Genomic DNA, 27999 nt, shown 5'->3' on the forward strand with positions numbered 1-27999 from the left:
TATTATTACCTAAATAAAACCGTTTTCAATTTTAATTCATCAAAAAGATTTGATATCAATCGAATCGAATTTTTAAAGAAAGTTTGTCCATAGAGAAACATAGCACATGCGGTCACGTATTTTCCATTTCCCGGTCAATTCTTTTAGACAAGTTGGCAATCGTATTTTATGGACCATAACCCCATTCCTACTTGTCCATGTAAATTACTTTACGAGGATTCTTCTATTGCCTAATGTCATTACAAGATTTCTTGCGAAACTAAATCTTACTCGACTTTTGTTTTCTTACGGAATCACCGAAGGATCTTACGTAATTGTACTTTGAAAATTTTAGCTAAGCGGGTATGTTTTACCCAGTATTTTCATAATCTAACCAGCAGAGAATATGTTGCCATAAAGAAATAAAAGCTCACGCGTGTCTACAATGTAGGAATGTTAATTAGAGAAAAAAATGGTCGGTGGCGGCCACGCAAATCCTATTCCTGACATTAATAAGGCGCTTTAACTCAGAGTTAAGTTGGTTAAGTTACTATAAGTTAAGGCCTCGGGTCACCGCTGCTTCAGTCTGATAACATTCCCAGATAGCTTAACTTACTTAGTCTATAGTGTTACTTAGGCTTATTTAGTGGGTTAAATGGTTGGTATTTTTATGGGTCGTTAATTTTTGTTAAATCATTTTTGGGTTGGTAGGCGATATGAAGGAGAAATATAGAGGCGATTAAAAGTTTTTCTCATATGTACATTAATGAAGATGCCATGGCAATGATGCATTAATATCGTATATGTTATAATAATATACTTAACTAAGTTGTTAAAAAAAGTATTTGATAGAGCGTGAAAGAAAGTCTTTGTTTTGTAAGTACAATCTAGCTTCATATTCTGCCTGCGTTGACCTGAAATAATGAACAAAGAAAAAACAAAGCTGTGTTGTAGAGTGTACTCATACATTGATGGTGCGCGGTGCCGGCGTGCTGGCGGGTGGGTGGCACCGCGGCACGTCGTAGCGCCCACCGGCTCCGGCCCAAGTGTACAAGTATGACAGTTGGTCGCGGCAGCGGCTCGAGACAGCGCGGGCGGTCACTATCGCGTTTCCCGCGTGAAAATCGCTTTCCCCGCGCTAGCGGTAAGCACGTGAACCAGTGTCCCGCCGGCCGCTCGCGTGACACGCCGCTCCTCGCGCAAACCACATCATCCTCCTCCCGCGGGACGCGTTCGCTCCCGCCGACCGCCCTCCCGTCACTGCGCCCACCTTGGACCCGCGCACAAATACGGGCCCGCGGGGCAATTTCCAAAACTTTTAAAATAGAATAGAACTCTTTTGTGTCATCGATCGCTGTAAATAATTGAGGAGACTGTCCTGCGTTGCTGCTAACGTGGAGAATACGATGCGATCGAAGGCGGTGGCGAGGCGCCTGCAGGCGCAAGGTGAGTTACTGGTCACTTATAACTTTTGAAATACAAACTAAACTATTTATACTTCCGGCGCGTTTGAAATCCTGTTTCACGTTTGTTATTGCGTGAAGATGCGCAGTAGGTACGAAGATAAGGACAGTGTGATGCGCTGCGAGCACGTTCTGATTGGTCGGTGCGTCCCCGCCTGACAAGATAGCGAGGGCCATCCTCCTGGGTTTGCTCTACCAAATTGTACCGTATGTACTTGATACAGAATTCCTTTTGTTTAGTATCGAGGTTCGGAGGGATGGTCCCTCCGCTGTCATTTGTCATTGGATGAGCACGAAGGCTTTTCATTATTTACTTTTATTATGTGTTTGTGGAAATACGATGCTCTTTTGTAGCGCGTAGTTCGTCGCGGCAATGTGGCAACGATTTTATGTTATTGCGCATTGTCTTCACGGAATCCACTTTGGGGACATTATGTTCAAGTATAGTGATAATAAATGAAACGTATGAAATGTGTTATGTGCTTCGTTTGCGTTTTGTGATTTATATTTCATTTTCACATTGTTTGATTAGCAATTCGATGTTCTGAGTAATTGAAACGAAGAAATGTAGAGTCGCTTTTTATGGAAATTTCTTATGTTTACTTGTAATATTTAAAAGCAGTAACTGTAGTAACTAATAATGATTCTTAATAAGATATAGAATATAGTATATATATGGACTTATATACGTATGCACCTATGATAATATATGTGTAACGACGTACCTATATGTAAAAACTTAATATTGTTTCAACTATAAGCTACAGAAAACTACTATCTACTACTAGAATATCATCATTGTGTCCGCCAGCCAGACTAATTCACAGAAATTTTATATATTCGACAAACTCGGTGGCGCATCGGTTAGCACTGCAGGCGCTATTGAGGAAGTCCTCAGTTCGCTTTCCGGTAGATCCAATTCGGGAAAGGAACTTTATTAAATTGGTTCTGATCTGATAATTCTGATTAGGGGTTACATAGTACAAGGACTTCCTTAGTTTAAGAGCAAAATCAAAACCAAATAATCATCTATTCCACAGGTAGAATTTTTACACTTGAACGTCATTTTTTAAGCTACTGCTTGTTCATTACGGTGACCTTGCTCTTTTCAAATTAATTTAAATGCTATGAAATACAATTTGAATCATAATTGTGTGGAATGTAGACTCATGTCTTTCCATATCTTTATCTAACATATATTCTTCAATTTTGTAATATGACTTTTCAATTAAAATACTTTTAATGTAAGTTTCAAACTAAGGAGACTAGGAGCAAATAATTACTCTAATAGACTAGCACATTATTGTTATATTATGCATATAAAAGCGGACAAATATTTCAGACTCTGAGATGTTGGCATTGTAAATGACTTTTCACATCAATACGTTGTACGTCGTCTACATCAGGGAGATGATTCTGACGGTGAAATGTTATTTTAGAGATATAAATCTATTCAAAATATGACCATAATTTGATAATATTTCTCAATTGGTTATCAGTACAAGCTTACCAGAAGTTTTTCAGTGTTGTTCATCGTCAGCGATTGCGTCTAATTTTTGACAATTTCGTATAGAAAATTGTTTAGCTCTTAGCGACCACCCAGAGGAATTAAAGTTTTCTATAAAAATCTTTTATGCAGTCCCTAGTGATTAGCAGCACTGTAAATTAATAGCTGTCCCTTTATAACATAATTGCGTATGCGCAATACCCGTCCAAATTAATAATGCGGTTTACGGATAGATTTCAATAACCTGTCCAAAATATTTTAGATAATTCTTGTATACGAAACCATGCTTATGTTTTAACTGTACATAATGATAGTCATCACCGTCATCAATCTATGTACGTCTCACTGATGTTCACAGATCTTCTGTAAAGAGAGGGTTTATGCTACTACGTCGACACAGTGCACATTCGTATGTTGTGTGTAATTACTTGGGGTTCTTTAGGATACCACCCTTCTCAGTTTTAGCAAGTATGATAAGATTAGTAACTTAAACTATAAATTGAAAAGTCTTAGCCCGCACGACGTCGAACCTCGGACTTCCTAGATAATATGCAGGCATTCTTTCAACCATTATATAACGCTACGTAGCTCCTACTCTCCTACCTTCTTTTTACGACTTTATTGAAACTAGATCGAAAGAAAGATGGAAGAAAAGTGTGGACGAGGATATTTGGAAATAAATTACTTTAACGAAAATGAATCGAAAGGGAGTTTGCGTTGTTTAAGGAAGACAAAGACTGCACCCAGATGAGCTTAACTCTTCAATCTAAGACCTGCTTATCATGCCTTTTTTATGATGCCAAGTAACGCCAAGGTACGAACTAGCCGCGTGAAAGTTTTAAGAGCTTTAAAGCAAAGATCTGAGGGGCACTTCCATAGCGCTTGTCCCCCTGAGACATAAATGACAAGCCCCATGTTCCTGTAATGTTACCAGCACCCTTATCCTTCAAAATTGGAACGCAGTAATGTTCACATTACTGCTTGGTGGAAGAAATAGGCAGTATTTCCCTGGACGAACTCGTTTACAAGAAGCTCTACTGTTACTAAGCATATACAGCCAAGAAAAATATTATTTTATTTAAATTAAGTTTTTCAAGTCCCTAAAAACTAGTAACTAGTTCAAATATAATTAACAATAAATTGCCTCGCAAACGGTACTATTTGTCAACTCAGAACGCGTCACGTCATTTGTAGTAAACAAACTAGACAGTATGCACTTGCTACTTGCAAGAATTTTATGTATTGATTGAGTAGGTATCAGTGGCGAGGCGTCCATACAAATCGATTTTCACCGGCTTGCTTTAAATTTTGTACGTATGCCAAATACTACATTTTGTGCTAAATTTTAATTGTAGAATAAGTTAACCAGTGAATTGAGGTACCTTGGACCTTGTGTGCTAATAAGTTTTGTTGAAACATTGTTGAAATGTCGCCTAGGCGCCCCTTTTTCTTTGGGTAGGTGGATAGGTAGGTTTTTTAGGTGTTTTCCTGTCCTCAATCCAAAATTTTTATATTCCTCTTGAGCACGTCAAATCTCCCGGTCTTGTACCGCCCGCATTCAGCCGCTGCCGGTCACCTATCCCAGGTTGTTCGTACGCATTGCCAAATGGCGACTTACAATATCCGCCACTCTAGAACTAGCCTGCTCCATCGGACATCAGCCCTCCTGCGGACATGTCCGGGTCACTTAAGCTCACTGATTTTGCGAGCTATGTCGGTCACTTCAGTTCTCTGACGAATGACTTAATTAGGGATTGAGTCCATCAGAGAAACCACAAATTTACAGAACCACATTTACTCCTCTCAAACAAAATGAAAGATATTTTCATGATGACTTTTCTTGAGTAGCCATTTTTGAAAATAGTTTAGTACAATTTATATTTCGATGTGGATATACTTGGATTACTCAGTTAAATAATTATTTACACAATAAATACGTATTTAGTTTGGTTGAAAGTGTAACGAAAGTAGATGACCTACTTTCGAGTTTTTCTGAATTTGATATACAGTTGAGTTCTTAGGTTTTCGTGTTTACTACACATTAGGAATTAAGATCAGTCGCGTCATAGGACCTGTCATAGGATCCAGCTCTTAACATTGGTATGTTTGAAAAAATAAAGATACTTCACTTAGATCCGAGAAAAGAGTAGAGTTAATAGCTAATAGTAGTTGACTGTTACAACTTCTTAATATGGGTGAATTATGTATAATACTTATATAAAATTAGACAACATCACATACGTCGCTCTGATCCCAAAGTAAGTAACTAAAGCAATTGTGTTATGGAAATCGGAAACAAAGACGGTATCACAAGCACCAAGGCCCGAGATACTATGAAAAAGTTAGTTTTTTTCATTGACCGGGCCGGAGATCGAACCCGGGATACCATGAAAACCGGAGAGCAAGCCTTTTGGCCACTGAGATTGTCAAATATACCTTATTCTTAAGGTCTGACACGAAACCGGAAAGATTCAATAATTTTTGACACAACATTTCGACTTTGTTAGTACCTAATAGCTGCTCACAAAACAATTTGCAACGTGTCAAGGTTTAAAATTCAGTGGTCATAATCAAGTGCTTGCATAGAAAAGTATGTTATTTTACACTATTTTCCAAGAGAACGAAAATAAAGATATTGCTTTCGAGTTTCATATCATAGTTTTATCGCTTGTCATTAAATTGGAACACGAGTGGTTTCGTTTCGAAACATCGCATAGCCTCTTATATGGACATTTTATTAGTTCAAACATTATGTTATGTGGCCTTATTTATATGTATATACGCGTGCATATTGTAGAATAATAACTATTACATCTACCTTTTCTCTCGGTCGTAAAACAAGTCTTTAAAATCTAGACTTTCCCAACTTTTTTAATGCCATAACAAATGTAAACTAAAAATTACATTTATTTGCTGACTTTCTCGTGGGTATAATGAGTAAATATTTGCACTAAAAGGTCATTATTTCTATATATAAGTTAAAGCCGTAAAAATATCTCACTATTTATTGCTACCTTCATTAAGTGAACGCTCAGGACGCAATGCTTTCCAGCGGTTTATTGCGCAACCTGAAACTCATAGCGTATGTACACACACATAGTTGTGTATGTGCATATAGCATGTTGGATATGTGAGTCGTCCGGCGTCCGGCGCAGGCTCGTTCAATATCTGGCCACGTCTTTACGACCTCGTAAACCGCTGCCCGTGCCGATCCTCGTCAAGTGTCGTGAAACCCGACGCCTCCGCTCTTTGTGAGACCTGATTGTTGCAAATCGAGCCTTTTCCTCTGCGATTGATGCGCGTCGTAAAATCCGAGACGGACATCATTCACCACACTTCTCGGTATTCATTTCACATTTGAAAACTTTTGCAGTGAAAATCCTTAGTCTCATTTAATAATGAAGTCTAAGCAGTGCTCATTGTTCTCTAAATAAACCCCAGGACCGAGAACTCTCTAGCGCACCGGACAATGGCGATGTCTTCTATAAATAACCAGAACAATATTCAATAACCCGCCGGTTTATTTCTCCAGGAATAGTGGTCGTAAAGTCCGCAGACATACCTACGGACGGATCCTCGAATCACAATAACGCTGGAGCTCAGCAGAATCCATAATCTTATTTTTGTACCGCACCGCGAAGCGTGAATTTCGCAATTACGAGTCTTCGCGCGGCCGCAAGCGAATGCCATCTTAAAGATTACATGGGTAAAGATTAGAGTCGAGCGGTGCGACTTTCTCAAAATAAACATTTCTTGTCTGTACACGTGCGATTGTGAACTTTATCTCGGAGTCGGAGGGTTACGTGGCGGGAGCGGCCAGGTGGCGCGTGAAAGCGGACTCTTTGCACTCGGACGAGGGCAGGTTATGCGTCGCAGATGTCTCACGGCGACTGCCATTGTGTTCCCTCCTATAATTTTATCGAAGCTGATTTACGATCGATTGTTCGGCCGGTGGACAGTCGGCGAGGCGTCGTGGTGTGCGTGCGCGCAAGTGTGCGGCGCGGTGCGTGCTTCGACGGTCATCGTAACTTACCTGCAGATGGCGCTCGGATATGACGAGCTCTCGTCACTCGAGTGCCCGAGCATGCCCGACGCCACACAACGCCCTCGTAAATTAAGACCCGATATCCCGCTTCGTTCCTTTCTTCATTTCATGCACATGAGACGAAGCCATGCTAAGATTTTCACGAGGTGTTGCCGGGCGAAAGCTTGCGACCAACTCGCGACCGGCAGATGTTTACATTGCGAGTAATGCCATGATAAAACATAGCCTCGATAAAACAGCCATTATGTATTTCACCGGCAAATTGTTTTCCGGCATAATTAAGATTAAGTTTCTATACTCAATAACAGCATATAAAGGGCGAGGTACTGAGAAATCAATCGGGTGTAAAACCTTAGAAATGGTTAGGGAAACGAGCAGCCGAGTCGTGAACGTTTTGACAGACGTTTGGAAACAATAACGTTGAGTTCTGATTCCGTAAAAGCCGCAGCATTTTACAAACATGATTTCATTGTGTTACACAAACGCGCGCTGTTTGAAAACATTGGGCCGGACAATAGACAGCTGTACACCCTTTTCTTTCCAGCTGCCAGCTCTGATTTATAGAGCCTTTTCCAACGCCTCTATAGTGAAAATGTGCTTTCAGTCTTATTATTTAACACTATTTCATAATTTCAAGTCGATTCTTCTATTTGGAAAATAGATTGCACTTTAGTTGTTACGTCATCTCACCCTTCAGCAGTTTTATAACTAACTTCCATGGAAGCCAGTCACAAAGTGGAGCAAACACAAACAGGCCAGCGAGTAGGATGTGGGCGAAGGCGGTTTATAATTAGAGAGGAGGAAAAAGGTCGGTGGGGTTTCATACGAACAGCCTTCGTCAAGCCGCGAGTGTGGAACCTGTACGCTTAGCTCACTGTTCAAGCTCACGTGTCACCTTATATAAATAATATAGTGATATCGGTAATTTATTCGTAATGCATAAGGTTGTATTTGACTATTTACGTGTTTAAAACAATAAGAATCTCCACCGTACCACTTGTGCCATGAGCCTGTATTATTGTTAGCACAACGGTACTGATTTGTCCTAGTAGTTAGCATTTTCGTGGATCCCTTTACAAAAAAAAATATTCTGAATTTATTTCATAAATTACTTCGAATTATTCTATCGTAAATATTATCATAGTAATGAATTTAAAAAATGTTGTAGTGCCTTTTTTAATTAGACTTTTTCTAGACTAGACTAGAATATGATTTAAAACGATGCGACTGGACAAATAACTTGTGCAACTGGTTCAAAGCGACACGTCGTTCAAAGTGGCACGATGCAGTGCCACTCGCATCTTTAAATCGCAAAGATCTGAGAGGCACTGGCCCCTCGCGCGTCACCCTGAGACATAAGTTGATGAGTCCCATGTGCCTGTAATTTCACCAACACCCCTTGTGCCTGGTAGTGAGCGACACGCATAATCATGATAGTTGGAGTGCCGCTCAGAGCTTTAAATTTAGTTTTAGTAGCAATAGAGATCCTTGTGAAAGAGTTCGTCGAGGGAAGTACTGCCACATTACCTATTTATGCCACCAAGCAGTTAAGTCAGCATTACTGCGTTCCGGTTTGAAAGGATACTGGTGCTGGTGAAATTACATGCACATGAGACTTGTTACCTTATGTCTCAGGGAGACGGGTGCAGTGGCAGTGCCCCTCAGATCTTTGGGGTGTAAGTGGTACTACAATTGCCATGGACAGGCATGTAGCTTACCATCAGGCGCACGACTTGTTCGTCCCGTCACTTGATACTATTAAAAAAAAGATCTGAGGGGTACTGCCACTGCACCCGTAACCGTGTACATAAGTGGACAAGCTAGAATTTCACCAACACCCTTACCCTTCAAAACCGGAACGCAATAATTTTCACATTACTACTCGACGACAGAAATAGTAAGGTGACAGTACTTCCCTGGATGCACTCTTTGACAGGGAGTACTTATGATACGTACGACATATTTAAAATCAAACTGCTACTAGAGGTTTGCTATTTTGTGGGTTTAAGTCAATGGTTTAAGTGCTATAAGTTTTAAAAGGAAAAGAAAACCAATATATTAAAAAACAGTTTGTGTTTAATTTCCATTATTCTTGATGAAGCATACAGACTCTAATGTCTACATACTACAAAAGTAATACGTAGTACACCTACATAAAAGTAATTCAACAACACATAATGGAAGTAAAATACCATATTTTATGTGTACTAGAGTAGTGTGGAGGCATGAAACACCCGTGTGACTCACAGATAAGGTTGATATCGCTGAGATCACAGTCATAGCATGAGACATTGCTTTATCGGTTCTATTGTCTGTGATTTATAATTTTAATGTCGTAGAACAAGAGAACAATACGAGAAATATGCGTGTCCGTTTCAGATAATGATACCATCTGGAGTTTATATGTGATCTTTGATTATTTATGTCAATATTTTATAGGTTATGTCGATATTTATATTGTTTTTTGTTGTTGGAGATTTCATTCAATTGTAATGCTGGCTATCCGCTCGTTGACTTTATATCACCTTTTTTCTACTGCTGTAATTGTTCTCTTGTTATGTCAGCTCTGCTAAAAGTGACCCTGTATTATTGCTTATGTGTAGTAACATAAGCGCACCAAGCACGTGGATATCAGATATCACTATGTCCGAGAGGCTGTTCATAACGAAGACTTGGAGTTAAGGTATATGCCGACGGAACAAATGATAGTTGATGTACTCACGAAAGCTTTACATTATTGTAAGTACCATTTATTTGTTGGTGAGCTGCTGGAGCAAGTCGTCCAGGATTAAGAGGGCATGTTGGATATTTCATACAATTGTAATCCTGGCTATCAGCTCGTTGACTTTATGTCACCTTTTTTCTACTGCTGTAATTGTTCTCTTGTTATGTCAGCTCTAAGTAAAAGCTCAGCCAAAAGTATATTTTATATCCTAAATTTGTGTACAATTTATATTCCATTATTTTTAACAGCGACATTTCATCACGTTAATATGTTATTATTTACAAATAATTATTGAAAGGGGTAATATCGTAAGGGAACCAGCGTATCGGAGGAGATTGGAAAACTTGTTAAGTCTTCGATTCGCATAGATTGTATTTTAGATGATTAGTGAAAGTGGGTGCTAGTTTTGCCACAACACTTTTAACTGTGAATTTTCACACTGAAAAGTAAATAATAAGAGATACGTTTATTGTATGGTTTTTGTTTTAAACTTCATTTGACAACACTTTAATTGCCTAAGTGGCCCAACTGTTACTATGCTGGACCTCTACGTGTCACGTAGAGGTCCAGAGTTCTATTCCCGGGCCGGGTGAAGTATTTGTATGGCTTACATTTATTTTTCTCGTGAGTTTAGTTGTCATTTGTGGTTGTCTATATGTGTGAGTGTAATGCGGGGTTGTGACTGTGTGCGTTATTATTATTTACAACAACAACGAACAATAGCATAAGTATCCAGCAACAACCATAAATAACAACTTAAAGAAATTTCGAAAAAAAAAAATACATTTTATTTGTTTTGAAAGTAAAAAAAATGTTGACTAACAAAAGTTGATTGTGTTCAAGATTGAACAGCGTATACATAGTAAAGATTATTACTTAGTCACTCTATGTGTTCTATAAGCACGGTTATAAATAATATACACATGTACATTGCAAATTAAATACTTTGATTTCGATGAAGATACAATTTCATATTTTCATTATTTTATATCGAACCGCGTTTTGTAACAATTATTAACTCCAAGATTTTAATGAGAAAATGTCATTTAATGATAAGAAATAAGAATAAAGCATATGCGATGTGTACGTAACTAATATTAATATATACCTACACGTATACATATATGCTGCACAATATATGTACAGATATGTACAGGGCAAACAGTACTGGTAGTATTTTATTATTGTTGATGATAATTTAAAGACACAGTATCTCCTTTTACACGACATAAGAGAGTTCCTCCGTGGAATTACTTCCGCCTTATTTATTTCTGCGGCCAAGCAGTAATGTGAGCGTTACTACGTTCCGGTTTTAAAGGGTTTGTCAACAGAGTTACGGGCGTAGTGACAGTACCCCTGAGATTCTTTTTCATAATATCAAGTGATGGGATGAACAAGCCGTGCAATTGACAATTAGCTACACGCCTGTCCGTAAGAGTTGCAGTGCCACACACTTGAATCGCAAAGATTTGCACTGCCATTGCGCCCGTCACCCTGAGACATAAGTTGTCAAGTTCCATGTGCCCGTAATTTCATTAGCAATAATGCTGACTTAACTGCTTGGCGGCAGAAATAGGTAAGGTGGCATTTCTCTGGACGAACTCTTTCACAAGGAGCTCTACTGCTACTAAAACCAAAACTTTGCGATTTACAGCTCTGAGTAGCATTGCAACTGTCACATGCGTAACGCTCGCTACCAGGCGCACAACTTGTTCGTCATCATAAAACAAGGATTCAGTTACGTGTGTTCAAGCCTATTGTAAATTGAGTTACTTCGCAATTATTCTTCTTCGAGGCGATGACATACAACATTTTAGTACGGTCTCGAACTTTAGTCACACTGACCAAATTCGAAGTATATTATTTTCAGTACTACACACTACGGAGCAGTTCTACTTTTACGGCTTTTAAGTTGATATTTGCATTGTTAACTATGTAATAATTCTATTGCATTATTTATTAGACATCATAATTTGGTAATGAAACTATTTTTCCTGATTTAAATCGCGTATATTTGTTTCTTCAAACAAAGCAACGTTTGGTGCCCTTTACAGGTCGCATAGTCACGGTTGACTGAGGTGGTACAGTCGGTCTGTGTGGGATTTTTCATCAGAGGATATACTGGATCTCAAGCAGTATTTCCTCTGATGTAAAATCCCAAACAGACATAAGACTGCAGTACTAATTAATATGTTTTAATTTATTCTAATTTCCATTATTAATTAATAATAAATTTAATTTAATAAAAATTCATATTGTTGAAATAAAATAATTTGTAAAACATAATGTAGCTGAAATTGGAATGTTTCTTTATAAAATTAAAAATAAGGTATTTAATGAATATACATATAGTTTGTATTAATATTAGACGTAACTGGTTGATGACTGTAATACCAACCGTGTAGTAATGTCAGTCAACCGTGACCATGGGACCTGTAAAGAGCCCGAAACGATGGTTTGTTTGAAAAAAATACGCGATTTAAATCTGGAAAAATAGTTTCATTTCCTATGTATAACATTCGCGAAAACCTTAAGAATTGGATACATCATAATTTGGTCATCAGTTCGCTATTTCAATAAAAAGTTTACTTTAAATCTTTTGATATAAGGTTAATATTAGGTTAACGTCACGCTGTGACATTCTATATTTTAATTATAGAGCGTATTTGTTGTAAAATGTAATAATTGTACTTAATTGATCATACAAAAATATAATCTAAACGTTTGGATATATGGTTGTTATTTGTAGTGAAATTGTACCGATGTAATGAGTTTCTCGATAGTAATTAATTATATTCACCCATTTATTTATATTAAATGGGTATGATTGAAGTCTTGGGCTTAAAAAGTAGAACTATATGCCTTTCCTTAATCATAGTTGCTATTCGTCCCCTATGGTCCTGCAAGGTCACAAAATATCCTTATGTGATGGTACTTAGGATTATTACATTAATAAACGTTTGGAGCAAAGGTCACGGTATAATATGAAATCGAAGTTCTGTGATTTGGTAAAACGGTTTTCGAATTAATGGAAGAATGAAGATAGAAGTCAAGGCTATGTTGTCGATGAATTATCAGACTATTTATTTTATTTTATTTAATCATTTATTGCACAGGAAAAACACATATCACTTACAAAAAAGGAAAACGTAAGCAAACGGTACTATTTATTTTTATAAGAAATTTCTTCCTTCAGATCTAAATACAGGATACAATTATTACAATAACGGGCTTACGTGCACAACAAAACAAAAATAATGTAGTACAAAAACAATATCAATAACATTCAATTATTAGAAAGTAGATAAATACTTAATTTCATATAAATACTTAATACTTTTCATAATATAATACATTTGAAATGATACTCCTTAACTCTCATTTTGGAAAGAGCTAACGATTTAGAGGCTTTCGTGAACAGAAACAGCAAGTCCGTTCCAAAAGTCTGACCACACGAACAGTGAATTAAATTATTGTAAACTAGATATATAAATACCTAGATAAATACATATTTATTAATATAATACTTATGAAATGGATGGAACAGTGGACAATAATGCTCCTTAACTCTCATTTTGACTGCTCCTTAACTCTCATTGTGAACAGAAATTCCCTATTTCTGTTCACGAAAGTGAACCGTTAGCTATATGCGTTCCAAACTCTGACCGCATTAACAGTGAATGTTCGAGAATAGAAACCAGAATTGAAGGTTGAAAATGATAACTGGGACCTAACGAAAGACTATTACAATAATTTTCGTAACAATAGACAATTTATTTGTTTCTTTGCCTCTATCGTACAAAACAAACAAAAAACTCGTCGTAAACAAACAAAAAAATAACATTTCAGAACATTTTACGCGGTCGCTAGCGATAACTGTCACTGTAATCTCATGGTAGAGGCACTGGTTTTCATTAAACTGTTAACTGTTGTACAAATATAGAGAATTAATCAGTATGCATGAATAGTAACATTAAGTCATCTCTTTTTTCATAATCTTTTTCTTATCCTATCTTATATTGTCACGCGGGTTTAGCGTAATAATAATGGCAACGCTCAGTCAACATGACTTTATTGTAGAAGGAACCAATAACAAAGTAGGGAGAAGGTGAATGAAAAGAAAGGCCCAAAAGGGCCTGTATTCGTATGTAAGTATTGCTGTTTTATAAGTAGTTAGGTTAACATGATTGAAGGAGACGTCTTTTCTTCTCGAGAATTGTGATAGGAGTGATGGAACGAAGCCAAGCAATAATGAAGAAAAAAAGAATTAGAGAACGATTCAAAATTTCAAAAGTGAATGGTCAGGAACCAGAGAGAAGGGTGATAAAAAGGTGAGATGACGATGAAAGAGGTTGCATCGTTCCAACACTATAATGCGGCAAACGTTGTTGCCCAGGGTGGTCGTGCCGGGAGATCTTTTGGCGCACCCCATTTTATTTTATAATATGCAAGGATATTAGAACTTTTAATGTCTTTTACAAGTTAAGATGCCTTTTTTGTAATATCAATGACGGGACGAACAAGTCGTGCGTCTGATGGTACGCTACACACCTGTCTATAACAGTTGCAGTGTCACTCAGAGCTTTAAATCGCAAAGATCTGAAGGGCACTACCAGTGCGCCCGTCACCCTGAAACATAAGTTGACAAGTACTTTCTGAAAAGTTGTCCGATTCCCTATGGGTATTGTACCTCCAGTCGCCATTTTGCCCTTCAATTTATAATTCAACAATCAAGATCTAAGAACACTTTTCGAGTTCCAGTTTTTTATCTAGGAAAGTTATCAAAGGCTTTCTAACAGATTTTTACAGGACATAATGAAGTAAAACTGATTGATCACGGCCTTCTGGTTTCGTGTCTTAGTGCCATTATCATAATAATGGTGGCGCGACGCTCAAGCGATAGCATCGCGGCCAGTGGACAATAACCCTTAGGAACATTCATTTATAATAATTAACATAAAATATTAGTCAGAGCGGTATTTTGTGGATATAATATCTATTATAATCGTAGATATTGTAAGCGAGGTTGAGAAAAACATTAATAGGATAGAGCTCTACTGTGACAAACCAATACACTGCAATATCATAAGCAAAATCGAAAGATTTTTCGTTTTTTGTAATTTTGGACGTTAACAAATAAGAATAACATAAACATTACATTTAAATTACTCTGTTCATTAGATAATCAAAAAATTGTATCCAGCTATTTATGATTGTATTTTGAAAAAGATTCTTGTAGTAATGAAATTATAAAACATTGTGCTGAGACTTACAGTGTTTTAGTTTGACACGATAGAGCTAGTTATTTCTCACTATGACCCTAATATACAAACAAAACAAAACTACAAACACGAACACATAACAAAACTGCGTGCAAAAAATCCCCTCCATCAAAGTACAAACAAAATTAACATAATAATAAATTTAGTGAATCACAAAAAATGATTTATATCGTTATCTTGTAGTTGGAGAAATGGAAGATGTTTTTTTATCGTATATCATATCGTTAGCTTACACGCATTCACGTATTATCGTGCACGCCAACTCTCACGGTCCTGTGCCGCCCGTTCACAGGTCGTCCGTCCATCTTGCCGCAGGGCGTTCCACACTACGTTTTCCTTGACGTGGTCGTCACTTTAGAACAAGTTTGCTCCATCGGCCATCAACCCTACTGTAGACATGTCCAGACCACTGCCGCTTAAGCTTACCGATTTTGTGGGCTATATCACTTTAGTTCTCTTACGTATGACTAACGTGACCATTATTTTTTTCCCTCAGAGTTAACGCCTGTAAATTTATTATTGTTTAAAAAAAATGCAAATTTATGATAGTTACTAAATGTTTAATGATTAAAAAAAATAAAAACCACCAAAAATTGTTCAATGAATTAAAAATTTAAGAAAAGGACCTTGTACTCTGGTGCTCGTAGTTTGGCTGGCAGGCTCTGTATTTCGCTTTCGAGCCAATTTTTAATTTTATTGTTACGTGTGTTCTGTTGTGAGAGCGGGAGACTTTTAAGTATTTTGAGTACAGCGGGATACGAAGCCTGAAAGTGCGGGACGTTTGGTCACGTTACGTATGACTTCATTTGGGATTCAGTCTATCAAAGATTTTACCGTTATATGTCTTTATAATTATCTACTTGTTTTATGTGTCGAAGATAAATCGTCATACAAGTACAATAGGTTATCTATCACGGATGGTTATTTCCTCTAATTTCAAATGAATTCTGTGAATTGTTTAATAAAAGAATATCCGATTTAAGATATCGTTGAATTCATCGAATACGAGTAGGTTATCTGTTTCCTCGCGGCGCTTTTGATGATATGAAAATGAACCATATTTAAGTAGTAAAAAGTTGCAACATTATATTTCTCACGATTGTTTGTGAGTTTTAAATAAAAATACTCGCGTATTTGACAAAAACTTAGTAATATAAAAGTATCGACTTATTAGGTTTTCGAGATTGTTACACATAGGAAATAAAACTATTTTCCTCGCATCTATCTCGCGTATATTTATTTTTTTAAATAAACCAACGTTTTCAAGTATAAAACAACGACTCTTTTTGGTTGTTAGTGATGTTTATTTGTATTTTACGTTCACCCAAAAACTTTTTACCACAAATTTGGATGTACAACTTTTATCTCCATCTGTCGTTCATAGGTTTGCGAACGGGAAGTTACTCGTAAAATAGAATCGTGTAAACTCGTACAGTCACCATGAACTCATTCATACGTCCAATTATCGGGCACTGGTCTCCTCTAAGGACAAGATTTAGGCCATAGTCCGCCACGCTGGACCGATTGTGGATTTCTTCGACTTGCAGGTTTCCTCAAGATATTTTCATTCGCCTAAAAGCTTAATGCGACATGTTCATTTTTATCTTGATTTTTCCTTATCAAATTAAACTATAGATAGATAACACGTTTATTCAGCACAAATAGAAACAAAACATTTACAGTCACTTCACAAAGTATAACACAAAACCACATAGAACATATTAGTTTAATACTATATTTATATAAAACACATAATTTTGGCCAAGAAATACCGAAAAACTCTCGCATGAGCTCGGAACCCCTAACCCACAGTCCTCTGTTTCAGAGGCGGTATGTTAAACCGTTCGGTTACCACGGCTTTTCTACCCTATAACCGCCGTGAACGATTTTAACCGTCTTGCATTATCTTGGCTGAGACGCCAATTTTCTATTGAAATTAATAAATAAATACACACATCAAAAGTGTCTAGGGATCAAAGTAGTTTTTTGAAATATTTGATTACCCCATTAAAGTGAAATAAAACTATCTATATAACTTGATTAAATTATTTATTTAGTTTCTTACTTTTTAAACTACGAAATTGACCACAAAAAATAAAACCATTGGTGTTAAAAAATTAATAAAAAAACCTGTTTTTCTGTAATTTTCAAAAGCGTACTAGATTCTTGGACACTTTCCATGTGTATATTGAGATACTCCTTGTGTTATTTGTATATTCTAGTTAAGTATGGATTCATATCAATTCAGTTGCGTTCTTTTTTGACTTAGGAGAATTGAATCAATTAATATAAGGTGGAAATTCATAACATGTCACATAATTATGGGCTTGGCATCTAGGAAACGAAACTAGTTTTTGTCAGTGACGGTGAAAAGGTTAAAGTAAAAGTTGTTTATTTAATTATAGGTACTCTTTATTAAGATGTTTTGGGTAACATAAACACACCGTAAATATAAAAAAAACTCGGAATTTGCGGACGAACTAATAATTGTCTCAATGTGACATCTTGTTACCCTACGTATCACTACGTACTTACTATCTATTCTTTCGAATTCCCGAAGGTCGCCCGCGGGTGGATGTCGATCAGTCACCAGACAATAGAGCACCATCTATCAACGATAACACTGATACGAGAACTCTGAATAGTTTTATTGAAAGGCTATCTCAATTTATTTTGGAATCAGATGTGACGGGGTGGATATCTTGGAGGAAAAGTGTGATTGGGAAAGGAAAGGAAGTAATAAATGAAAGAGGGTTTTTGACACTTCAGTAGTCTCAAAATTGACATTCACCGATTTGGAAAGAACTATTAGTAAAATTAAACAAAATAAATGTTCCTATAATTTTGATAGATAATATACGTATCGAGTTCTTAGGTTTTCGCGGTTATTACACATATGAAATGAAACTATTTTTCCGGATATAAATCGCGTGTATTTGTTTTTCAAACACGTTTAACAGATTTTTTGTTATAAGAATATATTTAAAAGTACATATTTAAATAATAATAAAAGTAGTAGCAGAGCTCCTTGTGAAAGAGTTCGTCCAAGGAAGTACCGCCACCTTACCTATTGCTGCAGCCAAGCATTAATTTTAGCATTAGTTAGTTAGTTAGTTAGAGTTAGGTGCTGGTGAAATTACAGGCACATGGGACTTGTCAACTTTTATTTATTTATTTATTAGACACAATACATTTATCATTACAGGATACATTCCTTACGATAAAGTAGCACATTTTTTATTTATTTAATATACACAGAATAATAATAAATTACATCTACTTCTTTTTATAACATATAATATAAACAGTTAACCTAGTGAATTCACTCAAAGAACATGAGAAAAGGTCAATCATTTCCGCTACTACATTTAGTGTATGCAGTGTCCTGGACATCGCCGATTTTTTAATAAGGTCAGTTCTAGCCGTCGGCACGGCCAGCAAACGGGGCCTACGACGTCTCCCAACGTAATTATCTGGGACACAAAAATTTATAGTGGCTAGTAACTCCGGGTTGTATATTTTTGCATTCAATATTGATAAAATATACCGGGCTAGTGTAAATTCCCTCCTAACGCTCAATTCGTTGTACCCCACCATGCCCAAAATAAACTTATGTCTCAGAGTGTCGGGCGCAGTGGCAGTGCCCCTCAGATTTAAAGCTGTGAGTGGCAATGTAACTGTTATGGATAGGCGTGTAGTTTACCATCATACGCACTTAGTCGTAGGACTTAGTCGTCCCATCAGTTGATGTTATAAATAATAATAATAAAAATTGAACAAGTAAAAATTTTTTTAAAACCATTATAATCGTTTTAATACCTTATGACCATTCACCTATTTAACCAACTACTAATGTAGTTTTTTTGTAGAAGTATATATTATAGACGTATCGCTTACCAACAGGCGCACAACTTGTCACAAAAGACTCGGTAAAAAAGCTGCTATTTCTTTTTTGTTTTATGTAAAAGTATAGTTAGATAAATATATTGAAATGTTATCTATCAAGAACTCTCAAAGATCTTAAAAAAATTAAGCTGTCTACGTACTTTTATACCATTTGAAAACAATAAGGTACGTGCTCATAATATAAACACCAAAATGTTTTGTCTCCGCTGTCCAAAGCGCTTATTGTGGCGCTAAGTATCGAGTTGCTTGAATTATATACCTTTATGAATGTTATTAATCACTTTTGAATTTTGATGTTATTTCTTATTGTCTTGCATAATGTCGTATTGTGAAGATTTTTAGCTTCAGAAATTTTACAGTGACAACTAAAATCTAATGTCACTTGATTTTTTCGTAGCAATCTTGACACAGGTCGTGGTCATCACGAAGTATGTTTGAGGGGCTATTGTGGCTCGCCTCATATGACTATAATAATAATAATGAATGAACGAATGAATGCAATATTCTTTATTGTACATTAAAAACACAACAGTAATGTATAAATATTGCGACCTTATTGCCAAGTAGTAATTTCTTCCAGGCAACTTTAGGATAGAAAATTAAAAGTTGGAAAGGGGGAATGGGGGTTGCAACCAAAGAATATCTTGTAATGAAACTGTTTTAAATAAATACACTACTCGTTAATGATGTAAATATATGTATAATCAATAATTATAAATACGTGCACTATTACAATACACAGATATATAATCATAAGATTGCTTATACACTTTTGTAGGAAAATAAAATAAATAATAATAAAAATAATGTAGTAAATAACCACACCAATTACCTGGTCTCAAACTTTTTGGGAATTTCCAGTACTATGTGTACCAGAGCAACGGAATTCACTCAGGGGACACACAGACCAGAAGCAATTTAGAAAAGTTTATTTTTAAAATGAACCTACCGGGAATTGAACCCGGGACCTGCACATCTAAGTCGCCTACCGAGGTCGTTACTTACCGACAAATTATTTATAAACGGTTGCAATGATGTAAATGTATCATTTGCATGTTAATATTTTTTGTTATTGGATGTAAAAAAATATTCAATATAAAATTATATTGTTTCTTTGAATTCATTAACTACCGACCGTAAGTTTTACAGTCAGTGCATAACTTGTCTTCGTAGGTACCACCGCCTTAATTAATTCTACTTCCGGATTAAGCGGTAGAGACAGTCAGAGCTGTCACAAACACAAAAGACTTAAGATCTTCTGTCCCAAGGCATTTAATATCGCGTTATGGATGCCATTTTTTATGATAGCAAGTGACGGGACAAACTTGTAGTGGGCCTGATGGTAAGCGACACGCCTGTACATAACAGTTGCAGTATCACTCAGTGCTTTAAATCACAAACATCTGAGGGACACACAGTGTCCGACACCCAGACATAAGCTAACAAGTCCCATGTGCCTGTAAATTCACCAGCACTCTTACCCTCCATAACCGAAACGCTACTGCGTACGCTACTACTGGTACTGCTCACATTACTGCTTGGTGGCAGAAATAGGCAAGGTGGCAATTCTTCCTCTTTCACAAGAAGCTTTACTATTCTAAAACCGTAGTGTTGCACGTTTATACAAGATGGTTACCATTAGGTAGGTGAATAATCTGACTATTTACTAGTCTGATTAGCTTAAAAAATCCATTTGTTTTTGTTTGTTGCACAAAATCTATTGTGGACTTGGAAAAATCCACCAACAAAATAGAAACCATTATGGGAAATCCATTGATCCTCCACTCCGATTTTCCGGCAGGGTTTCTGTCCGACAGAGATAAGGTTAAAACGTGAAAGACGGTTAAGTCAGTTTATATGTATATACCTGTATAATTTTTAATTTCATTATATAGTAGTATACAGTACCTACTTCTGATTTACAAAGCTAAAGAGAAGTTAGGTTTAGTGTAGGTAACTACTAGCGAGAGCGTAAAATATTTGTGAACCAAACAAGTAATGTAATGTGTGGATACTGGCCGTTTTCACACGTTTACGCAAGCAGTTTCTTACTGCCTCTCAAGCAGAGGGTAATGGGTTAGAGTCCGGGCTTACATCTCTAAGTTAAGACATCCAGAGGAAACCTGCTTACATCTGGAAAACAATTTAATTATGCGTGTGAAGTTCCCATTACGTACTTGGTCCGTGTGGTAACTACAATCCTAGCTCTCTTAATGTGAGAGGAGGCCTATGTTGTGGAACTACATATAGACGACGACTATTACGCAAGGCATGACTGGCACGGATTCCGCCGCCAGGCATGCCTGTCAGCAGCCGAGATCCTCAAAAGGCTTCGGTACGCCAATCTCAGCCCGTGTTACGGCTTTTGCGGTGGAATCCCATAGTTACTGCGGGCTTTCATCTTCACAACTGTAGCTAAGAAGCTTTCGATTCGTCTCGTTGAAGCCTCTCGAGACTAGAAGGCCAGGTACTTCCGCTAAGGAATATGTTTTACCATCGGATTTCTAGCCTCCTAAACACGATGACCTAGGCGCGTTTCTCGATGATTTTTTTTACTTTTAAGTAAAATTTCCATTTTCAGATTTTAATTTTTTTATATTTTTGATGACTCTATCTCGAGCATATTCAGAACATTATTTTCCCTATCCAATGACATGTATTTACTGTTTGTATACCTATTAAGGACTTATATAAACACGGTAAATGGAGATGGTAAAGGTTTTCTCATTAAATTGATGTGACGCTCATATTTTAACTTATATAAGTTTCTTAACAAATTAGAATGATTCACAAAATCGGTTCAACACCCCAACATTCCCGTGGAAATTTTCGAGATGAACATCAAGAACCCCGTTGCGTAATCAGGTAAAAATAACCCAGCGGGTTGGCATCATTGTAGCCTTTACAATGTTGTTTACAATCTTATATAAATTTGTCTAGAAATTTGAGCTTTGAATATTGGTTGCAACGGTTCTTATAGGTAAATTTTGTTTGCGTTACGTACACTTAGAGAAAAAAAAACACTTTTTAATCATTATTTAATTTGCCTCTTGTCAAACAAAGGTCGATAGTAATCACTCTTTTGGGTGCAATACTCCCACGCTCTATTAATTCTTATTTTAATTCGCTGTTATTTGTACAAATCAAAACTTAATAACATCTCGTAAAACATCACGAGAAAAAAGCATACAGCGTCTCCACAACTTTTTTACCCATAAAATATAATTTTCTTCAATTCAATATTGCCAACATGAGCGTGAAAACTTAATGAGTGAACATTTTTAATGATTATCACAAGTATTATGAGAACGGGAACAGTTGCACGCAACGACACTAAATTATAATTCCTAATACAGCCGTAATTAATAAACAACTTTGATTTGTCGTTTTATAAAAGTTTTCATAAAAAAATTAAGCTCTTTTTAACTTGAAAATGTTTGGTGTTGGCGATGTTTTTGTTTTAGGTGAATGAGATAATGATCATTTATTATATACCAATAGTGTTGCATAAAATCGGTCTAGGTCTTCCAGTTCAAAGCCTTGCCAAGACCAAGAACGACCCTGCAAGATTTGAGCAAGATAAGACTGAATCTGCGAGATTATTGCATCTCATGGTTACATGAAACTCAGAAATGGACGTTAGGTATTGAAGCGTTTGGTTTCAAATCAATATCAGTATTGATAGATGTGCCATAGTATCGACATGAAAACCACCGTTTCTATGAACAATAGGATTGGTTGGTTGTTGTAACACGAAAGCTACTGTGTCGATGATTATATTTTAAATAAGTAATTTTTTACTGAGATAAAATAATGTATCCTACTTGTGATAAAAGTGTAGCAAAAAACAAAAAGTATTAACGAAGTTCGCGAATTATCAATAACAACATACACTGACAATCGAAAAACTAACTAACGAGCTACAATGAAAATATTGCTGAATTTTGTATAATTTTTCGTTATTCGATACTTTTGATAGGTAATTGGAAGTGTACTAAAGTGAGACAAAGATCAAAACTGGAGTTAGCATCGTCTTGATCTTGCGTTGGGCAATACTAAATACAATCGAAGCAAATTATAATTTGAACATGAAATATTATTAGATACTTGAAATATAAGTTCGTCATTCAGTGTGATGGCTGGATAGGATCGCGGTCGAATATATATCGATAATTAAATATCAATTGACGTAAGGGATAATTTGGCTAGTTTTCAGAACAAGCAAAAAACATTTTTTATAAAAAAAAGTATTTATAAATTTGTTCTATTTGTGCTATGGACTCTTTGTTCTGGTAGAGAATTGAACAAGCTATAAATATTATTATATAAAAAAAAGTTTTTTGCATATACTTAAAACCAGTCAAATGACATTTAAACCATGGATATGTATACATATCGATACATATATATATATATATTTTATATTTATATATATATATATATATATATATATATATATATATATATATATATACATACATACATACACACACACACAAACACACATGTTGTTTTGTTTAGGTTAGTTAAAGGATTTTAACTGCATTGAACCAGTTAATGCAGCATCTAATAAGTAAACATAAGCTATTGTATGAGTGACAAATCTATAAAAAAATTCAGAAGAAACTTCTAAGAAGCAAAATGTACGCCAACTTAATACAAAACATATTATCGCAAATCATGCACAGAACTGCAATTCGCTATCAATGTATCAACTTGGCAATTAGAGAGAAGCGTAAAATTTTGTATTTTTCTCTATTTACATAATAATGTTGATTGCATCGTGCGGAGCATCGTAAAGAGTTGATTGGTGATAAACTGCGTAATTGGACTCGGCTATCGGCGCCCGCGCCACTAATGGAACCGAATTACTCTGTTACGGCCACACTAACGATCTATAAGCGATATCTGCAACCTTTTATATGCCATGGGTTGAGAACACTTCCTTGTGTTACGCTCAGTTGGGTTCTATAACTATGTTAGTTCCCAAGATCTCGGGATAAAGTAACATGACGCTTAGTTATACCGATTCATCTCTTTGGGAATTGGAATGGCAATACATTTAAAAACTGGCCTACATTTTAATATCGCGTATTAGACGCGAAGCGTATAATGATCGGTTTAGTTAGTATGCAATCTGATTTGAAATCATAGCAGTATTTATATCACTAATCAGCGTCTGGCAGCTGTAAAGGTACCTTGACTGAGTGAAGATAAAGATTTCTCACAGGTGACCCTGCGGCAAAAAAACTCGCTAAAAACCTAGAACAAATATCTCCAACAAGCACATAAAAAAATTCGTAAGGTGCGTTGGTTCGTTCCGTGGCTTAAGTTGGCATAGCGTCTAGCACGGTTTGCTAGGAGACGCTGCACTGCTCGAATCCAGCTGTATCAAAGGATTTTTTTTTCTAAGTGGTCGATCTTTGTATTAATAATAATAAACTAGTCTTTACTTGTAAGTACAAACTTTTACGGATACCTACTTTGGAAATTAAGCTGTTTTTTTCGAATCTAAATCACGTTTTGTTTAAATCGACTTTGTTTGAAAAAATAAATATACGTGATTTAACCTGTCACACTTCCTATATTTATTTTAGTGGTGAATGAAATCAAAGCTACACGTCAGAGACATCGCGTGGCTCTAGGACGCTACAGTACCAAAATTATTAAGTACACCTTGTGTCTCTAAGACTCGTAACAATCGCGAAAACCTAAGAACTCGATATCCTACAGTATTTGTAGGATATCAGATAACTTCAAAAGAGTGATTAAATCTTTCGTTTCATGTTTTAGACTAAAAATAAATAACACCATTTCATAAAATTGCCGTACCGCCTTTAGGGAAACATAAAACATGTTCACTTCTACATTAGAAGTCCTTATTTGATACTAAGCACCAACAATATTATGCGTACGCTATGTACATATGAATTTAATAGCGTTTTATCTAAAATTTATTTCCATTTTGCCCAATTAAGACTACGTAGTTTTATCGCCATAAGGCGGTCCTTAAAAAAACGGTCAGATCTAAATCAAAAGTATTTTTGTCACATAAACGAAACAATTGAACGACTGGCATACATGCCATAGTCTAATTTATTGGGTATACGCCCATACGACAAAAATGGCCAAAGTGGGAACGACCAAGTAGTTGACATGGAATGGCCACGCATCGATGATCGGCCAAGTCAAAAGTCAAGAAACTAGATTATGACTAATTGACGTGACTACGCCTGAATCCGCCTTAATAAGCTTTTACAACGATATACAGTTAATCTATTTGTGCTAAGTCCAATAATTTTTAGGTCGTTTATTGAGATATATTTTATTGAAATTTTATTTTTAACCGACTTCAAAAGAGGAGGAATTGAATCTGACTGTGCTTTTCTGAATTTGACTGTGCTTTTTTGTATGTATGTTATGCGATAACTCCGGCTTGTGAACCGATTTTCATGATCATTTTTTTGTTGGAAGGAGGGTTACCTCAGTATCGGTCCCATTTAATATAAGAAATATAATCATGTATCGTGTATATATTTTATACATAAATTACACGAAATAAATACAAGGACAAAATTTTTATATCATTAATAATAATAAATGAATGAAATAAATTACAATAGAGAATAGGATACATAAGGGTGTAACATATTACAATATAAAATAAGATACATGACACACAGGTAGGTAAAGGAACATGTAAAGATAGGAGTTGTTGGAGGAAGAAGGAACGGTCAAATCGGGAACAAGAGAAAAAGATGTGATCTAGGTCCCCCGCATCATCACTACACTCGCATAAATCGGTGTCTATAATATGAATTCTAGCTAGGTGGAGAGGAGTACATGTATATCCAAGACGCATACGAGTAACTTCAGAAGTAGAACGTTTGGCTGACTTTATCTTAAAAAACCTTGGCTTTATAGGAATGTGAGGTTGAATATTAAATTTCTCTCTCTTTACAACATTTTGATCTTCCATATTTAAACGGTAAAAAGGTTTCATTTTCATTGTCGTGAATTGGTCCGTCTGGAAGGCTTACTAAAAAAAAACTATTGCTATTTGATTTGAAATTTGTCTTTATTGTAAACTTTTGCTGTCGGTATAATTCCTTAAAGTATTTTGCAAAACTACGAGTATCTTATTGAAAACGAATTGCAAAACGAGAGGTCGAAATCTAAAAGTGGAGGAACTAGATTTAACGTTCTTTCTAAGTCATTTTTAATGTTGTACTCTGGATCTAAGTATTATGTTATAAACACTATAGTATCAAGGTTGAGTTGACAAGTAGACTTTTGAGGCCGTCATGACGTCAATGTTTCACATGGCCGCATGTCTCTTACGGCCTTAACACACGAACTTGTTACTGCAGGCATAGACTCAGAATGTGTGTGAAAGCCTTTAATACTTTCATTCAAAATTTTGTGCAAATATTAACATTCGTTTGAAAGTTTACCTACCAATAGTACGAAATGACATTTTCTAGAAATAACATTTGGTCGAAATTTCATAACTTCGAAAGTAATTTTGAGAGGAAAATGTTTCTTTTAAACCTAACTTAACCTGTTTTTTTGTTAATCCGGGGGAATCTGTTTACAGATACCCCGGCACCGCAGGGGCAGAGCCGGGGTTATGTGAGACTGGGCTGAACCCTGAAGCGGAGCAGCCCGACCGCACTAAACCCCCGGAAACCTTTTTTTTTATTTACGTCAGAAAATCCTCATGGATACCCTTACGCCCGGGGGAGGCGAAGGGTTATGTCGGACTCCTACCGACTAAAACCTGACGGTGTTTCGTCTTCTCACCATGTGCCGAAGGCACGGGGACGCTTACGCATTCTTCCGCGCCTCCGGCGGTGATTGATCCGACTGGGCGCCGAACCCCATGTCGGAAAACCCCCGGAAACCTAACTTAACCTAACCTAACTGAACCTTATCGTGTCTTTCGCGATAAACATTCAACATATCCTGGAAGACCAACTGTTTCGTTATAATTCGGTTTTCGGTGTAATGAAAATTCGAACAAACGTTATTTCGGACAAAAAAATTTTCGCTTTGTGATAGATTACCGTAAAACTACCCTCATCCTATTTGTACATAAAATATTTTTGCAATGGCGTAAAAATTTTACAAAAATTTATCGAAATTAATAAGATCTGAGAAGTAATCTTATTTAAAAAGCAATTTACAGTCAATTAGCTAATAATATATACCATCATCATCATCAATCTATTTATATGTCCCACTGTTGGACACGGGTCTCCTCCCAAGCGAGGGTTTAGGCCAGTTGTGAACATTCTTCGATGTACAGGTTTCCTTACGATGTTTTCCTTCATCGAAACATTCATCGTCAATTTCAAATTATAAATTAAAATAATATTTCAAGTGTAGTATACCGTGTCCGAATGTATAAGTGACAAATACCTAACTTTTGACGTTGGTATGTTTATTTAAAAGACATTATTAAAATTATTATTATTTTGGCATTTAACAAATTATTATCATTGAAATTAACCAAAATGACCATCACAACGTTTAAATCAATGATTGACTTATTAAATCCATTTGTACACGCCCATCTGATATTATGATGATGAATAAATGTATATTAAATATTCAATAGGCATAAATGCCTATTGTTTAGTCGGTCACAAACTATACTTATTTTGTTACATGTCAACTTCTATTCACAAATATTAGAAACATTTAATTTTACTTTTGACGATTTGCAATAATTGCTATTTTTTTGAATTTACCTAATTTCAAATGAAATATAAATATTTATGTGTAAAAAAGCCGCATGTATTTACGTGATATTTTGTTTCCTCAAAACATCCGTCTTTATCTCTATTTTCACTTACAAGTTTAACTCAATTTAAAAAAAGATATTTTCACTTTGAGGTTTAGTTTCTTACGCTGGTCACCAAGTCCGGCTCTTTTGACAAAATCTTTTAATTGCCTCGTGTTATTTTCTGATTATATTTAGGCGGTTCGCGCTTGGTCGCTCCCGTCGTCACGCCATGCGACTTTTCCATCGCTAATGATCGTAGATCTCTAGATAACGTCTTTGGATAACTGACCTATATATTTACGAT

General features: G+C 36.1%; 1 protein-coding gene across 3 annotated transcripts in view; it reads left to right on the forward strand.

Moving 5' to 3' along the window:
* Nucleotides 1-916: 916 nt before the first annotated feature.
* The window catches only part of LOC113231381 (MDS1 and EVI1 complex locus protein-like), a 169446-nt gene continuing 142363 nt past the window's right edge, over nucleotides 917-27999 (forward strand). Inside the window, exon 1 of one of the 3 annotated variants that reach the window (XM_026465677.1) lies at nucleotides 917-1425. In XM_026465677.1, the coding sequence (XP_026321462.1) occupies nucleotides 1386-1425 (40 nt within the window). In that variant the 5' untranslated portion in view covers nucleotides 917-1385. The remainder of the gene's footprint in view (nucleotides 1426-27999) is intronic. The other 2 variants (XM_026465676.1, XM_026465678.1) reach the window with 2 other exon arrangements.

This window comes from Hyposmocoma kahamanoa, unplaced genomic scaffold (assembly GCF_003589595.1).
Source record: "Hyposmocoma kahamanoa isolate Upper Pololo Valley unplaced genomic scaffold, ASM358959v1 65, whole genome shotgun sequence".
In the NCBI taxonomy this organism is placed as follows: Eukaryota; Metazoa; Arthropoda; class Insecta; order Lepidoptera; family Cosmopterigidae; genus Hyposmocoma; species Hyposmocoma kahamanoa.